Raw genomic sequence first — 18,285 nt, forward strand, 5'->3', positions numbered from 1 at the left:
GGGTCTAGCCAAATGCAATTTGAGAAGACCTTGATCAAATTATCCTCTTGCCCTTGATTCATATTGTGTTGTTTAGGGTTCTGTCAGGAAAATCTAAACCATTGATGATTGTAGTCGTGCATGGGATATGACGATGATCAGAACTATTGATACGGTTCCCATGTGGATGATGAACCCATCTGCTCTATCAAGCCCTAAATGGACCCAACTTTTTTGGATCAAGGGTGAGGATCATACATTTACAGTAGTACCAACGTGGGCACCTGGCATACATCCAATTGGCTGCACCAAACCTTTTCTCAGCAATGTTTGCTTGTTCAACTTTCCACCCTCAAGAGGAAAAGCAAAGTAAAGAAATGGGAATCTATTTTCTCAAATGCATGCATTATTGATTTATTTCACAGTTCAACTTTCCACCCAAATCAAGAGTAAACACAGAGTAAAGAAACCGGAATCTATTTTCCTTTCCTCCACTTCTAAGCTTAGCACGTCCAAACGTACCCACTATGGAATGCCGGAAAAATAATTCTGGCAGAATTTTTTTTTTTTTTTTTTTTTTTCTTTCTTTCCATGATTTAGAGGGAAATGATATGATCATCACTTATTTAGAGGAATTATAAATTGAAGGTTTCTCAAAATGAAACTTGAACAGTAATTGTTTCATGTGTAAGTAACCAAACAATGGAAAAGTATTCTATCAAAAAGAGAAAAAAAAAAAAACAACGGAAAAATAGAGAATTCTGGAAAACCAGAACAAGAGTGTATTACTGTAAGGCTTGATAACTTAATTTATTGAGTATTCTTCTGTAAGTAACCAATGTTCATAAGAGGCTTAGTCATTGATATGCAGATACAACTTACATGCAAAACATTGCATTTTATTGATCACTAACCTCATGTGATTCTTATATGTAATAGCCCTAAACTCTCTCTAACAAGAGGGCCAAGCAATTTAAATTACCTGTGGGGAAAAAGATCAAACCATGATCAAAACTTCAGTAAGGAAAGCTCCCCGTTAGCTGAATATGGTCAAGGGTCCGTCGGAGGCCATACTGAATAACTGCCCGGTTACCAGCTCTGAAACCGTCTCCATAGGAAGCCGAAGTGTCTGATTCAATCTGGTGTTTAAAAAAGTCACCGAGTTTCCTCTCGAATTGAGACCGTGTTCCCTTCTTTGAGGATGTGGGTGCAGAGGAGGACGATGATGTAGAAGCAACATTACTACCGGACCCAGACATGATCTCCGAATCCAGCCACATGTGAGCCAGTACCTGGCAGATGCCTTCTTCAACATCTTGACTAAGAGTGCGATATCCTGTAAGAAAAGAAACAATTACAGTGTAATTATATTGTATCATGGTTGGATACGAAGTGGTCATCTGAGTATCTGACATATGAATGGAGGAGGGTTATATGTTTTTCTGTTCATATTTATGAGGGCGAGCCTTGGCGCAACGATAAGGTTGCTCCATTGTGACCTGGTGGTCACGGGTTCGAGTCACGGAAACAGCCTTTCTGCAAAGCAGGGGTAAGGCCGCGTACATCTAGCCCTCCCCAGACACCGTAATGGCGGGAGCCTCGTGCACTGGGCCGCCCTTTTTATATATTTGGGGTTCTGTCTCTACAATGTAACAGACCGGGGTGAGGTGAACTCTGACTGGTTGGTTGATGTGGGCATGGTTTTAAATTTCTCCGAAACGACCGAAATGTTTCAATTTCCATCCCTACCGAAACGAAATCTACATGATTTCATTCCACATCATTATTTCCCTGAAATTTCGACCGAAATTCCCAAAATTCAACCGAAATGGTCGGAATGACAAAAAATGGAAATATTTTATGATTTGTATTCCACTTCATTTCATTAATGTAGAGAATGATATTTGGTAGGCAGCATCATTAAATTGCAAAACAAAGTAATCATATCTTATGCATGGGATGTCAGATCAGCATTGGACCAATAATATCTCATAACTCTATGGTAGACATAGAGTTAGGGTCCTTAGAAGGGAGAATGGTCATTGCACTGTCTTGTACTTTATTACATTGTACTTCTTTAATGACTAAACTGCTCCGTACATTTGCGGCAATGCATGTCACTAGGTGTTCGATGTGATTAAGCCATGATGGCTTTCTTGCTTGTGTGATGGTTTCTAAGTATGTATTTGTGCTTATTCTACATGTCCCAAGGTTTATCTCAAAATTTCATCATTTGCATATGTTTCCATACGTTGTCATGATTTTACAAGATTTCCACCGAAATTTCCACTGAAACCAAAAGGTTTCTATTTCTGTGCCGAGTGCCGACCGAAACTGAAACCGAAACTGAAATTTAAAACCTTGGAGGTTGTATAAATTGGTAATGATTTGAGGTTTTTTGGGTTTTCACTGTTTGTTGTTGCATTGGTGGGTTGCCATGTCCTCGTTGATGTAATCTGGCAATTAATAAAGTTGTTATCTTTCATTGTTTGGTAATTATGTATAACTGCTACGCACCTTTGATACATTGTACATGCCTTATCTGATATTATTTAGGGATGAATTGCTTTGTTTTATTCTACATAATCAATCCTTTTTTCAGTCTTCCTATTGTTTGTGTTAAAGCCGGAGAACACAGAAAGTTGGAAACAATAGCTACATGAATTAGTTGATTCAATTCTTAACTACTTAACCATGAAATCATCATTACTTGGAAGACCAGAAACTACCTTGGAGTCGCAGCCATGCATGCATCATCTCATGTGCCAAGATCGACCCAGTCAGTAATCTGCATTATGACTTTCAAACCAGTAAGATTATCATCCAAATCACACTAATGATATGTCTGTAACAATGGGAATCAGCATTTTGTCTAACAAAGGGGTTTTACAGACTATATTTCTCAAATCCACAATCTAAGTTACGTCTAAATTGAGACAAGAAATGATCATAGATATTGATTCCAATTAGTATTAAGTGATTTGTTCCATCATAGTAAAATAAAAATAAAGACTTGGTGCTCTGACAGAAAGAGTTACAGCCTAAAATTTATCACCAAAATGCCCATATAACTGATATTGATTCCAATTAGCATTAGGTGATTTCTTCCATCATAGTAAAATAAAAATAAAGACAGTGCTCTGACAGAAAGAGTTACAGCCTAAAATTTATTACCAAAATGCCCATATAACCAATTAAAAAAATCTAACTGGAATCATTATATTACATAGAAATAGTGACACCAGAGAAAGGAAGGAAAAAACAGGAAGAAATTAATACCTTGGAAGCCCGTACAAAACGAGAATAGCGGTCACTTCACATCGACGAGTGAGCCTATATGGTGTCGTTATCATATCCATGACTCGATTGCCAGCCCCAATCTTTGGCCTCCTTAAAATCTGGTATTTTCAGAAAAAATGGAAACTTGCTCTCATACAAAATTCCTTTTAAGAAATACACTTTATAACTTTCAGAGTTAAGAATGAACAATCCTCACAGTGCTGACAGTCTGCTCCTCAGACAGACACAGCCCTCGGGTTTCTGGCAAGTGATGATTCCCCTGCTCAAATAAAAAAACAATAAGAAGTCAGAAAACCAATGGCCAGAAAAATCATTAACATTACATAACAAAAGACACTGCTTTGCAACTGAAATTAGGGTTTTCATGCGACTGGCTTACATTTTTTTCTCCCTCCAAGGCCTCATTTAGTGCTTGTCTCTCAACCAGAAGTAATGGAATTTGCTGCTCCACTTTCATATTTAGACCTTCATAAAATTCTTGGATATCGAGGTAAAGGGGTTGACATTCTTCATTATCCATGATAGCGGAATCCAGACACTCCAGACAGAGCTTCCGACCATCGTCCAGGGAGACATATTTTGTATCTCTAGGCTGGGAAAATTAGCACAAAATAAGAAATTTTAGCAGTGTTTAATCATGTTAATCACAAGATTACATACGAAGAAGAATTAAAAGAATGCAAGAAGAGCAATGTAAATCAAGGACAATTGATCGGCGGATAAGGTCTTTCACAAATTAATATAAATCACTAGATTAACTACACATGCTCTGTGAAACATTTGTGAGCATAAACGGATATAGAATTTCATGCTGGGATCTATGTCACAAATATCTCCGATATTTTCAAAATATCACGTTTTTATCGTGACATTTTGATAAAACGACAAATCCAAAAATAATCCAGAGATTTTAAAATATAGCGATTTTCTATTTTTATCATCAAATATCATGATAATAACACACTGAAAAAAATTTCAAAAAAAAAAATATCATGATAATAACACGATATTATCCCGATATTTTTACAATAATTTTATTTTATAGTTTTTCATAAATTTCATATATTTATACATTTTTAAATAATTTTATTTTTATCATTTTTTCCGGATATAAACCAGAAATTTTTAAAAAAAAACTAATATATCCCGAGATTTTTCCCTTGCTGAGAAATTCTCGAGAACGATATTTGTGGGATAAAGAGGTCTTTGATGAATTAAATATTCGAGCCCAACCTCCATTCGTTCACAACTACAACACCGAGGAGTACCATCAAGCTCATGTAAAGGGCAATATTTTTGGAGCCAGAAAGGATGTGCCCTGTATTCAATGAGGCCAGAAGCATTTGTTGGAATCTGCAAGAAAAGGTCCATAGCAAAATGACAACTTGATCAGTAAGTCACCAGTATCCAAAGAAAAAAATAAAACATCGTATAATTCATTCAAGATATTCTCGTAACAATTCAATGCATTTCAATACACGGACAGAAGCTCAAGCATTCAGATATTCCACAATCTCAAAATATTTCAACTAATGAAAAAAATCATGAAATTCTTCTGAGTCTTGCATGCTGGCTGGCAGAAATGTCCCAAAAACAGATACCTGTTAAAGGACTCCTAGCTTGGCAGTGAAAACAATGGAAATGTCACAAAGGAAGGATTGCGGCAAAAAAGTGAAATGTGCTGGGAAATTGTTGTATGACTACATGACTATGTTCTGGGAAATTTTTTCTACAGGTATTATTAGACAGAGGATAGAGTATGACTGGAAGCCAAATCCTTGTCATATCTGTAAGGATTTCAGTCACACTCCGCAAGGGTGTTCAATGAACCCTAAGGAACTGGGAAATATGCCAAAGCAGGAATGGAGGCTAGCCAAGAAATCTCAAATCAATGGGGGGTGAAGAATGCAAAAGAGAAATGAAAAGCCAAAAGATAATATGCCAAGCAAGGCGAACAATACCAATAGGTACGCAGTCCTAGAACTGGAGGTCGATGGAATCCCGCAGGTTGAGGTTTGAAGAAGAAGAATTTATACGACCCGGCAAGGCTATTAATAATAAGGAAAACGACATCAATCCCACAAAGCTCAAGATGCCGCAGAAGACCAATTGTTGACGGATCACAATGAATCCGAAGGTGAGCCATGGCAGGAGGTTCAAAAAGAAGAAATATCCCTACACTACCCACCGAAGACACTCCCAAAGATTCCAAGATGCCGATAACCCTCCACATGAAGGTTGATCTCTTCCAGGCCAAGATCTGGAGAATGTGAATTATTTGGAATCCGTAGTTTTCCCCTATCTATTAGTTAATATATCTAGGGTGAGTTAGAAGACTTTGGATCATCTGGGATCTTTCGTTTTTCCCCTTTCTTTTAGATTATCGTATCTAGGGATAGGGGTGGTGCTTTGTTCTTTTCGATTGTAATGTCTTTTTACCTTAACAAAAGCTTACCTGCCAAAGAAAAGGATATTTATTTCTGAAAGCAAGAAAAAAACGATTTTGATTTATCACCATGATATTGCTTGTGTTCATTAAGTATTTACATATTTTTAGTTCACTTTATAACTAGATATATTGCTATATTGTTTTTTTAAATGGTAGATATAGTGTTATATTCTTACATATCTTTATGTATTCATTTTATTTTACATGTTTTGTTTAATACCACAACATGGATGACATGTTACTGTGTTAGGATGTCAGACTGACTTGCACCTCTTCTCCGTGCCTATCACCAACATGCATTTCGGTGCCTAAGTAACATAGCTTCGAGTGAGGTATTTGAGCAGAATAGGGACCGACATGTTTCCATTCCAATCCCAAATCGAAACGAAACCCAATCGAATGTATATATTTTGGTAACGTTTTAGTCAAGTCGACCGAAACACTACAAAGTTAGTATGTAAAATACAGAATTTTCGTTAATATGTCAAAATTTTCACCAAAGTACATAGAGAGGCCTTGGTTTTACTGGTTTATCTTGGGTAGTGCTTATTTGATACTTTTTCTAATTTTTTCAATTATGGTAATAAAGCATAAAATATTTTTGAGTTGATGAGTTTGCATATGGATAAGTGCATGAATTTTTATTTTTTTCATGGTTTTATATTTTTTAAAAATTGGGGAAAAGTAGGTTTTTTCAAATAAAAGCGAATCATATATAATGTTAGCTCTTAATTTTATCATTAGTGAGTTCTTGCCCAATCTACCGTTTGACATTTCAAAAATTAATAATTTTATTTATTTTTATAAGAAAATTATTATTTTTTGAATGGCTTATCAGAAAATTCTTTAAAAATAGAAAAAACACATATGTTAAAAAAAATCACCTATGGAAAATTCTTTAAAAATAGAAAAAACATATATGTTCAAAATATACTAGCTTCTATATAACTTTATATATGAGAATCAGAAATTTTCTTTCATTTCAAAAATTAATTATTATTTTTTGTTCGATAAACCTTTAGATTTCTATCATTATATTGCACTCCTTCACTAGATTATATTTTCCTTACGAATTAATGAAATGAGAGACATTTTTCCTACATTTATTGTTTATATATATATATATATATATATATATATATATATATATATATATATAGAGGAAACTGTTGGTGAGCTTAAGCTCACCAAACTTATGGTGAGCTAGCTTGCCCAATCACATGGGGGCCCACTTTGTTAGGATGATCCAAACCATTCATTTGAAAGTCCCTTACATAGATGGGGGGTGTACCAAAAATCAGCTCCATAGGATCATCCTAACCCCTCCATTTGTGGAGGACAAAAATGGACAGACACAAATCTGCCCCATTTTTGTCCTCCACAAATGGAGGGGTTAGGATGATCCTATGGAGCTGATTTTTGGTACACCCCCTCTATGATAAGGCCTTGCAAATGAATGGTTTGGATCACTCCCCAAAATGTGGGACCCATGTGATTGGGCAAGCTAGCTCACCATAAGTTTGGTGAGCTTAAGCTCACCAACAGTTTCCTCATATATATATATATATATATATATATATATATATATATATATACAGAGAGAGAGAGAGAGAGGAAAGTGAAGCTACACCGCCGGTGTAGCTAACTTAGCTACACCGCCGGCTTAAAATACAATGGGCCCACATTGTTTTGGTGATAAAAAAGAATTCATTTGATTGGCCCTCACATAGATAGGGTGTCCACCAAAAATCAGCTCCATAGGATCATCCCAACCCTACGATTTGTGGAGGCAAAAATGAACGTGTAAAAACCTTCACAAATTTGTCCATTTTTGCCTCCACAGTTTGAAGGGTTGGGATGATCCTATGGAGCTGATTTTTGGTGGACACCCTATCTATGTGAGGGCCAATCAAATGAATGGTTTGGATCACCAAAACAATGTGGGCCCATTGTATTTTAAGCCGGCGGTGTAGCTTCACTTTCCTCATATATATATATATATATATATATATATATATATATATATATATATATATATATATATATATCTGTGTGTGTGTGCGCGCGCGCGCGTGTGTGTGGTTGTATACTGTTCCAAACAAGCATGACAATGCATGCCATTAGGTCTTTTATCTCGTTAAACCATTATAGATGATTTCTTTCTCATGTGATGGTTCCTAAGCATGTATTTGCGCTTATTCTAGTATTTCCTAAAGTTCCATCCGAAGTTTCTATAATTCGAATCCATTTCCGTAAACTTCCTTGATTTTTACATAATTCCAGCGAAAAGACCGAAACCAACATGTTTCCATTTCTGTGGAGACCAACATGCATAGAGAAGCCGACATTTAAAACCTTGTTGATTTGTGCTGCCAACCAGAAGAGAGTTCTGATATAAGAAAAGTTGTTGTCTTCATTTCTCCCTTCTCAACTATTACAACCATTGTGTGAAAGAACGGACAACAATCCAACAAACGCGTGGTTGGGGTGGTGGTCTCTCTTGTGTTAAGTCACAGAGTCTAAGAGGTTGGGTAAACGGGCCGATAAAACCATCTCAAGTACCAATCCACTTTCACCTATCTCCAGTCCAATCAAAATATCAGTGGTGTGTACTTGCAATAATATGTGTTGGATATCTATGTATGTGTGTTATGCCATAAGGGCATAGTTATCTTTTCCTTCTATCTTAATATAAATACATGAGTGAAGGGGGAAAAGCTCTAACACTTCACTTTCTCTCAACCTCCCGTTCTCACAACATGGTATCAGAGCCCTAGAGTTAGTGTGCCCTAGGGACCAAAGTGGAGTCTTCTTCTTCCCCACAAACTCCTATGCCCTAATCACCTTCTTCTTCCCCACTTCTTTTTTTTTCTTCTTTTTCTTTTCCTCTTTTTCTTCTTTTCCTCTCCCCCACTACCTGCCTCCACCCACGCCTCTTCTTCTCTCTCTCCCTGCTCACGCCCCCCCTGGTTCCAGCCCTCCACGCCCCTCCTCCCTCCCACTCTTAACCCCCCCCCTCCCTCTACCTCCTCCACTACCGCCCCCTCCCCGCCGTATCCCTCCATCAAACTCCTCCATTCCCCCCCCCCCCTGCTGTCCCTACTACATCTCTCCCTCTTTTCTATATTTTCTCCCATCTTCTCTCTCCTAAAACCCACCACTAATTCCATCTTCACTCATAACTCCTAAATCCCCTCCCTCATAAAACCCTAACTCCTTATCCCCTTCCTTTAAAAAAAATAAAATAAAAATAGCCTAAATCTCCTATTTCTATTACTCCTCTTTTTTTGTGGCTCTGATTGCCTCTTTCATTCTATGTCTCTACATGTGCCTTGTTTTCTCTATGCCTCTCCTCCTCATTTGTAGTCGGAGCCGCGCTCGTCTGATGGAGTCGTCCTTGTGACTTCTCTTTGTCTCTTCCATTTCATCTCCTTTTGGGCCGTCATGAGCATTTTCTCTTCCGATGGATCCATCGAATACTTCGGATCTTCCTCCCTCTCACTCCCTTGCTGACAGTGTGACTGATCATCCCGGGGCTCCTTCTCCTTTGAGCTACCATCCCACAGTATACTCTCCCTCTGTTGAGCAGTCATTTCCCCAGATAACTTCGGAGTGCCTCGACGGCTCCAATTATCTTAGCTGGAGGAGGGCGGTTGAGACCTATCTTCTCGCTCGTGGCCGAGTCTCTCTCATTGAGTAGTGTCCTCCACCCTCCTCTGATCCCTCCTATGACCGGTGGCGTCAGGATGATGCGATGGTTCGCACGTTGCTGTGGCAGAGCACGGCTTCTCATATTTCTCGGCCGATGATGGACTTGGCGACTGCCAAGGATATTTGGGACCATGCTGCTCTCATGTTTTCTGGGGTTGACAACCTCACTCGCATCTGTGCGACCTACTCTGAGTGGATTCGACTTGAGCTCTGCGATTTAGCCCTCTCCGACCACTACAGTAGGTTTATTTCTCTATGCCAGCAACTCGATATATTTATGCCTCCCACTTCCGACCCCACAGTCCTTGCTCGTCAGCGGGATCAACTTAGGGCTATACACTACCTTGAGTCTTTAGGCCCAGATTTTTTTATCATTCTGTCAGCAGTTGATTGGCTCAGGGACCATACCTTCCCTCCCGGAGAATTACCACCGTGCTCAGCAGTGTTCCCCGAGTGGCTCCTCCACTATGCTTCCTTCTGAGGATTCCGCTCTTGCCTCTTATGATACTGGGGTTGTTTCCAGCCGTGGCACTGGTTCTTCTGGTCGTGGAACTGGCTCCTTTGGTCGTGGTCGCGGCTCCTTTGGCCGTGGCCGTGGCCGTGGTCGTGTGATGGGTGGTGGCCGTGATACCGGTGGTCGTGGTCGGCCATATTGCACACACTGTCAGAGGGATGGCCACCGTGTTGATACTTGCTTCGTGCTCCATCCAGAGCTCCGCCATTCCCGCGCTGCCCATCCCTCTGCTGCGTCCCCCATTGATGCCACATTCCAGTCTTCTGCTTCAGATCTTCCAGACGAGCCTTTTGCGTTCACCAGAGCTGATTATGACAAGCTTCAACGTCTCCGCCTTCGCAGCCACTCTCCCTCCGCCAAGATTGTCCAGTCAGGTAGTGCACCTGCTTCCCTTCTAACTAGCTCCAGCTCCTGGATCATTGATTCTGGAGCATCCAACCATGTGACGGGTAACTCTCAATCCCTTACATCCTTTCAGTCCTTTCCTTCTCATTCTCGTTTTGTTACTTTGGCTGATGGCACCAAAGTCCCCATTTCTGGTAGTGGTTCCCTTTCACCCCATGAGGGTCTTACTCTCTCCTTTGTCTTGTGTGTTCCCACCTCTCATTTTAATTTGTTATCAGCCAGCCAACTTACTAAATCTTTGCATTGCTCTATCTCATTTTTCCCTTCATATAGTGTTTTTCAGGATCTCTCGACTGGGAAGACGATTGGAACGGGTCGTGAGCTAGGCGGCCTTTATCATCTTCAGTGCCATCCCTTTCCCACCATTTTGAGCAGCTCTATTGATGCCTATCAGTGGCATTGTCGTCTTGGTCATCCATCCCTTCAGTGCCTCAGACAGACCTCCCTTGTCTCCTCTAGAATTCAGTCATTTCAGTGCGAGTCTTGTGAACTAGGAAGCACCATCATGTGTCGTTCCCGCCTAGGCTTGATAGTAGAGTTTTGAAACCTTTTGAGTTAGTTCATTAAGATGTATGGGGTCCCTCGAGGACCAAGTCACTTTTTGGATATACATACTTCATTGTATTTGTGGATGATTTTAGTCGAATGACATGGGTTTACTTACTTAAAAATCGTTCTGAGGTGTTTACTGCTTTTCGCACATTTTATGCTGAAATTACTACTCAATATGATTGTTCCCTTAAGTGTTTGCGAACTGATAATGCTCGAAAGTATTTTTCCTCTTCGAGTGGGTTTCAGGACTTCTTAGTCACTCACAGCATTCTTCACCAATCCTCCTGTGCATACACCTCTCAGCAAAATGGTATTGCTGAGCGGAAGTTGCGCTACCTTCTTAACATGACCCGTACTCTCCTTGTTCAGATACATTTTCCTAAGACATATTGGAGTGATGCCATTCTTACATCCTGCTTCCTCGCTAACCGTCTTCCCTCCTCCGTGTTAGGCAACCGCTCACCGTTTTCGGTCCTCCAACCTCACGGTGACCCCTTTCCTCTTACCCCTCGAGTGTTTGGTTGTGTGTGTTTTGTCCACAAGCTAGGCCCATATGTGGACAAACTCGACCCACGCGCTGACTGGTGTGTCTTTCTGGGTTATTCACGAACCCAAAAAGGCTACAGATGTTACAGTCCTACCCTTCGCCGGTGCCTAGTTTCTGCCGATGTTATCGTTTTTTAGTCAGTCCCGTATTTCGCGAGTCCTCCTCCCACGACATCTTCGGTTCCGCTTCCTCTTCCGGTTCTCCTAGATAGGGTGCCCTCTATTTCTACCCCCTTACCGGCTCCTGCTTCTCCTCCTCCACCATCGACACTTCCTAAACCCGTTCGGGTCTATCAGCGCAGATCGCGTCCTCAGCCGTCTCCAGCTCTGGCTGCGCCAACCTCGTCCCATCCTGAGATCCCAGAGTCTCACTCACAGGTACTATCTCCTTCTGCACCTCTACTAGATACTCCCATTGCCTCTCGACACGCTCACGCACTACCGCTCACCCTATATCTTCTTATGTATCTTATGATCATCTTTCACCTACTTTTCGTGGCTTTGTAGCTTCCTTGTCTTCTGTCTCCTTGCCTAAGTCTTTGCAGGAGGCTCTAGCACACCCTGGCTGGCGAGCTGCTATGGATGATGAGATGCACGCCCTTCAGGCGACTCATACTTGGGATCTTGTTCCCCATCCTCCTGGCGTTCATCCAGTTGGATGCCGATGGATCTATACCATCAAATACCTCCCTGATGGTACCGTTGAGCGCCTCAAAGCACGGTTGGTTGCAAAAGGATACACTCAAACGTATGGGATTGATTACACTGAGACTTTTTCCCCTGTTGCCAAAATTCCTTCTATCCAGGTTCTTCTCTCCTTAGCCGTCAACTATGTGTGGCCTCTCCACCAGCTTGATGTTACAAATGCTGTCCTCCATGGTACGTTGGTTGAGGAGGTGTATATGGAGCAACCCCCATGGTATGTTGCTCAGGGGGAGTTGACCACCTTTGTGTGCCGTCTTCGCAAATCCCTATACGGTCTCAAACAGTCCCCTCGTGCTTGGTTTGGCAAGTTCAGTGACTCTCTCATTGGATATGGTATGAAGCAATGTGAGGTCGATCACTCTGTGTTTAGCCTCAAATCTGATGTTGGATATGTCATTCTCATAGTATATGTAGAGATGACATTATCATTACAGGGAGTGACTCTTGTGGCATTCAACTATTGAAGAGTTTCCTTCAGAAACAGTTCTCTACAAAAGATCTTGGTCGCCTTCGATACTTCTTAGGAATTGAGGTATCTTACTCCGGTACAAATGTTTCCTTCTCTCAGCGGAAATATGTGTTGGACCTTCTAGATGAGACCAGATCCTTGGGAATCAAACCTGCTAGTACTCCCATGTAAGGGTGGCCAGAACCGAACCAGAACCGAAGAACCGAACCGGAACCGAACTGTAAAAAAATATTTTTGGTCCAGTTCGGTTCCACTGATGAAGAACCGAAATTATTCGGTTCAGTTCCGGGTCTAATGTTCTCGGTTCGGTTCCGGAACCGAAGAACCGAACTTTGAATATATATATATATATATATATATATATAATATTTTTATATTTCTATTATACATATACTTAATAATATAAATTACTTATAATATTAATAAGTAATAGTTAATACTATTCTTATAATAAGAAAGTAACTTATATTATAACTTTAATTAAAAGTTTTTATAAATTATAATTAATAATTAATAATTAGCCATTAGAACCGAAGAACCGGACCGAACCGAACCGATTATGTTCGGTCCGGTTCGGTTCGGTCCTACTGTGTACTACGGTTCGGTTCGGTTCTTACGGTCCATGGAACCGAGAACCGAGAACCGAAAAAAAAGGAACCGAGAACCGAACCGGTTGGCCACCCCTACTCCCATGGAACCAAATATAAAGTTTCTTCCAGAAGAGGGAGACTTAGTAGAGGATCCTCGAAGATATAGGAGACTTGTTGGAAAGCTCTTATATCTCATGGTCACTCATCCTGACATTTCATATGTTGTAGGCATTATCAGCCAATTCATGAGTGCCCCCCGTACTTCTCACTGGGCCGTTGTGGTGCATATTCTTCGTTACTTGAAAAGCACTCTAGGGAAAGGGCTACTTTTCAAGAAACATAATAATATGAAGTTAGAGGCATTTTGTGATGCTGATTGGGCTGGCTCTCCAGCTGACAGACAGTCCACTACTGGGTAATGCACATTTGATGGGGGAAACCTTGTGTCATGGCGTAGTAAGAAACAAAATGTTGTATTTAAGTCAAGTGCTGAAGCAGAGTACAGGGCTATGTCTCACACTTGTAGTGAGCTCATTTGGCTGCGCTCTCTTGCACTCTCTTCTATCTGAGATTGGGTTTCCTCCGTCTTCTCCTACAGAGTTGTATTGTGACAACAAGGCATCTATCTATATTGCTAACAATCCTGTATTTCATGAGCGCACTAAACATATTGAGGTGGATTGCCACTTCATTAGACACAGGATTCAGCAAGGAGTGTTGTGCACTACCTTCACTCGATCAGCTGATAAACTAGCAGACACTTTCACCAAACCATTGAGCAAAACTAAATTTATCAATATTTGTAACAAGCTAGGAATGTACAATATATACATTCCAGCTTGAGGGGGAGTGTTGGATATCTATGTATGTGTGTGTTATGCCATAAGGGCATAGTTGTCTTTTCCTTCTATCTTAATATAAATACATGAGTGAAGGGAGAAAGGCTCTAACTCTTCACTTTCTCTCAACCTCTTGTTCTCACAACAATATGCATCATTCCCTTTGGATAGTTGGTGTTGAATATTCCTAAGAGTAATCATGCATTGCCCCATTAGAAGTGTCTTAACAATATACAACTATAGAGCATATTGTTGTTCATCTGTAGAGAATAAATACAAACAAAATAGAATAATCTACTTCCACTACAAGAAATCAAGAGATTACAAATTTGACACAGAAGAGATACTTACAAATTGTTTACAAACATCACATTTTGGATGATATTGCTCCTTGTAGCAAGACTTGTGATAAGGGTAATTCCCAGACATAGAGAACTATATAAACAAAAAAGAATCAGTGAATAATCAGAAAATGTCCAAGTGGTGAAATCATACTTCTATTTTAGGAAAGGAACATCGACACAACAACAGAACTGATTGAGAATTTGGGAATTTAGATAGAGAAACGATATCAGCACAACAATTCTATAATAATTGCACAAACGCAGCTTATCTTTTCCTTTTTAATTGGTTCACAAGAGCTTTTTGGAATATTATCAACCCTCGACAGCTCTTTAAATAATAAACGACAAGAGGGGTCAGTGGTTGTGCTGATATCATTTCCCTTTAGATAATTCATATCCATGATGACAATAGATTGCGTCCAAGATTCACACCTCATAATCAGAAATAGGCAGATTACAAGCATGGCAACGGAAGCATTCTGGATGCCAAACTGCACCCATACAACTCAGAAAGCGTCCGTGACCAATCTCAGTATTGCAACCAGCACAAATCCTACAAGAAATATTGTTTATCAGGGACATAAGAAATTCAAACAGAACTTGTAAATATGCAACTTTGATGGGATTCGACAGTCTTAATCATTTGATTCAGTTGTTTTACATTGGACATGTTATTGTGTTCCTTTTATGTAGGATTTTCTTTGATTTAAGTAGCAAATTCCCAAAAATCAACATCGGAAATCTCACAGAAACAAGAGATCCATCACTTGAAAAACAATATACAAGAATGCACAAGCCTAAAAGCTTGCTTATTTTAATCTTTAGATAAACAATAAATGAAATGAAAATTTAAAATCAAATTAATCTATACATATTTATAATTAATTATATAAATAAAAGGAATTCAACCAAAAAAATTGGGAAAAAAACATTATTTAATTTATACATAATAACTGTAAAATTTCTTATTTTTAGGCGAAATGCCTAGAATAAAAAATCTGTAGGAAGATCACCTAGAAGTAATACAATCTCCTTGCATAAACCGAGGCATAGTTCCTAGAGTCGGAAGCAAATCCGAGAAGCGATGCGGGAAGCTGAAGCGAGGACTCTGGCAAAGAGAATGCGAGGGAAGTGATGAGAAAAGCAACGAAGCGAGTCAAAAGCATCACGTGAAGTTAACAAGATGTGTATAGGGAGAGATAGGGTCACAATAGTTTACGGAGGGTCAACATGGGTTAGGTTTAGAGGAGGTCTTCAAGGTTGATGACAGTTACAAATTTGGGGATATCATCTTATAATTTTGGTGTGTCATTTATGTTTAACATTAAACTCCATCCTAAAATTACCCTTAATCGTTAGGATAAGTTTTTGAAGAAAATTTTACATATGTTTTACTTCAAACTTAAAATAAGTTTTTTTTTAGTGTTTTAAATACTCATTCAGTGTGCATCTTGAAGTATATCTTGCTTTTGGTATTACCAAATTGTGGTAAAAACTCCTTAACAAAAAATAATCATCTAACCAGGATGTGAATTCTTGTTTGAGGAACTGTGATAGAAGACAGCTTCTGTTAACTTTTAGAAGCGAAAAGAATTTAGCTTCCATAGCGAGCATCCAATCCTTTTAGGAAGCTTACGGTAACTATGGAGTGAGGTACTGTTTGGCATGATATTAGTTTTCAGTACAGAAAATCATAAAAATCCTACCGCAGTGATTTAAAAATCATTTTTATGGGCTTCCCCTTGGTGGAACCGTGATTGGCTACCTACGGGACCAGTAGTGAATCAGGTGCCCAATACCATGGTTTGAAATTTCGCTTTCGGCATAAATTTCGGACCTAGCCGAAACCGAAATTTCGGCCGAAATTCAGTAAAGAGGTATGAAATGTCGTTTTTTGGGACTGAAATTTAGTATGGGAATAAAAAAATTAATATTTTTTCCCAAAATTTGGGTCGAAATTTTGTATGTTTCGAAAATTTTGGATTTCGGTCATTTCGGTGTCGGTGTTGACCGAAATCCGAAATTTCGGATTTCGGTCGAAATTTCAGACCATGCCCAATACACAGTCCTCCTTAGTTCATACCTTACAAGTAGGTTTGACACACGGGTGTTTCCCTTTACAGGCATTATGATTCTCTAACTGCCTGAGAGAATCATTTTAACGATAATTCATATTCTACCATGCAAGTTCCATTCACACATTGCTCTCCTTTATTTCATATCTTATTAGTGCTGAGAAACAAGGTTTCCCACTGTAGGGATTTATGGTTGATCATTTTATGGGCTTCCATCTAGTGGGCTTGTAACATGAACAATACCATCATGTTGAGGATAATGATCCTCCCCTATTCTACACCTTACAAATAGGGATGGCAAATTGTGTATGTTATCTCTTATTCGCAGTGAGATTTGGAAATCATTACGGTTAGCCCAAGGGTTCTACAAGTACGCTTGAGACCTATGTGTCGATGATCAACAAACCAAATTTGATTTTCTATGGTATATCAAGATCAAAGGACCAGAGTGAAGAAGGTGCTCACTACTCGAACATTGGATGAAGAGCCGAAGCAGGTATCAAACTTGAAGACATTTTGAAGCTAAGGCAAAATACAAGAATTGATCGTGAAGCACAGAAGACCGGAAGTGATTTTCATCAATAGAACGTAAAACCAATTTTCCTCATAAATCTGCAAGTCCATAGCACTCTAAAATGGTTAATTTTATATAAATGGACTAAGAAACTCAAGTTGGCCCTAGGGCTAGTGTGGTGTTCATTGGAACCCATAGAACAGTTTGGTTGGTCAACCAAAGCTGGGCCCGACCCAAGGAAAGGAAGGGTGAAGCTTAATTAATAAATTTACAGAACCTTTGGTTGGTCGACCATGGCATTTATATCTTATTTATTAACTAAACTTCCATAAACTTTGCTTGGTCTATCAAGGAATATGCTTGGTCAACCTAAGCATCGAAATCGACTGAACTTCGTGTGATCGGTCAACCAAGGGATATGATCTTAGAAGCAGGAATCTTCCCTCAGGGTGCGGCTCCCGACTCGGAACCTCGATTCCGCGCTCCTTAGAAAAGAGCTTCTAGGTAGGGTGGCAATCCAACCAAAACCGAACCAATACCGAACCGAGAATTCGGTTTCAGTTTGGTAGAACCAAACCGATTCAAATTTCAAACCGAACCGAAACCGAACCGTTGCCCCCGATTTCCAATGATTATGAGTAAGGGGAGGCGAAATTGGCCGAACCGAACCAAAAATTCAAAAATTCGGTTTGGTTTCGGTTCAGTAGAACCAAACTGATTCAAATTTCGGTTTGGGGGTCAAACTGAACCGTTGCCACCCTACTTCCAGGGAGTGAGATCTTGAAGAAATGGAAACCGTTCCCAACCCACTCTTATTACTTTATGAGTAAACCCCTCACTAACTTACTTGCATCAAACTCCTCCAAATGTTCAAAATAGTTCATTGGAGCAAGCACGGAGGCAAATCTTCAGAAGAAATGAGGAAAGAGGGCAATGAAATGAAGACGGTTAGAAATTACTACCTTTGATGTACTTCAATTTTGAAAGATTATATAAGATAGTTAAAAATTACTATTTTTTATGTAAAATTTTGAAAGACATGATGAAAATATTACATTAACGCTCTCACGACGCTCCCAACCTTTCTAGACCTCACGCTTCCTCGTCCCCGCTCCGGCCCCCGCCCCCGCTTCGTGCTTCTATGGATATGCTTGGTCAACCAAGATATAGAAAATCAATTTTCTTGATTTGCCTTCCAGAAACATTGGTTGGTCTTCCAAGGGATATGCTTGGTCAACCAAGGCATATGGTCGGTCGACGAACAAAGCATATGGTCAGTCGACCAAGGCACTC

The 18,285-nt window shown here is 39.8% G+C and overlaps 1 protein-coding gene across 6 annotated transcripts in view; it reads right to left on the minus strand.

Moving 5' to 3' along the window:
• Positions 1 to 764: 764 nt before the first annotated feature.
• Positions 765 to 18,285, minus strand: part of LOC143858106 (protein DA1-related 1-like) — a 34,903-nt gene continuing 17,382 nt past the window's right edge. For all 6 annotated transcript variants that reach the window (XM_077368728.1, XM_077368727.1, XM_077368726.1 and 3 more), the window contains 8 exons: positions 14,836 to 14,956; positions 14,411 to 14,494; positions 4,513 to 4,632; positions 3,659 to 3,871; positions 3,476 to 3,538; positions 3,259 to 3,377; positions 2,709 to 2,767; positions 765 to 1,315 (listed from right to left, as the gene is read on the minus strand). In XM_077368728.1, the coding sequence (XP_077224843.1) occupies positions 996 to 1,315; positions 2,709 to 2,767; positions 3,259 to 3,377; positions 3,476 to 3,538; positions 3,659 to 3,871; positions 4,513 to 4,632; positions 14,411 to 14,494; positions 14,836 to 14,956 (1,099 nt within the window). In that variant the 3' untranslated portion in view covers positions 765 to 995. The remainder of the gene's footprint in view (positions 1,316 to 2,708; positions 2,768 to 3,258; positions 3,378 to 3,475; positions 3,539 to 3,658; positions 3,872 to 4,512; positions 4,633 to 14,410; positions 14,495 to 14,835; positions 14,957 to 18,285) is intronic.

Source organism: Tasmannia lanceolata, unplaced genomic scaffold (assembly GCF_043159265.1).
Source record: "Tasmannia lanceolata isolate RefF3 unplaced genomic scaffold, GAP_Taslan_0.1 ptg000025l, whole genome shotgun sequence".
Classification (NCBI taxonomy): Eukaryota; Viridiplantae; Streptophyta; class Magnoliopsida; order Canellales; family Winteraceae; genus Tasmannia; species Tasmannia lanceolata.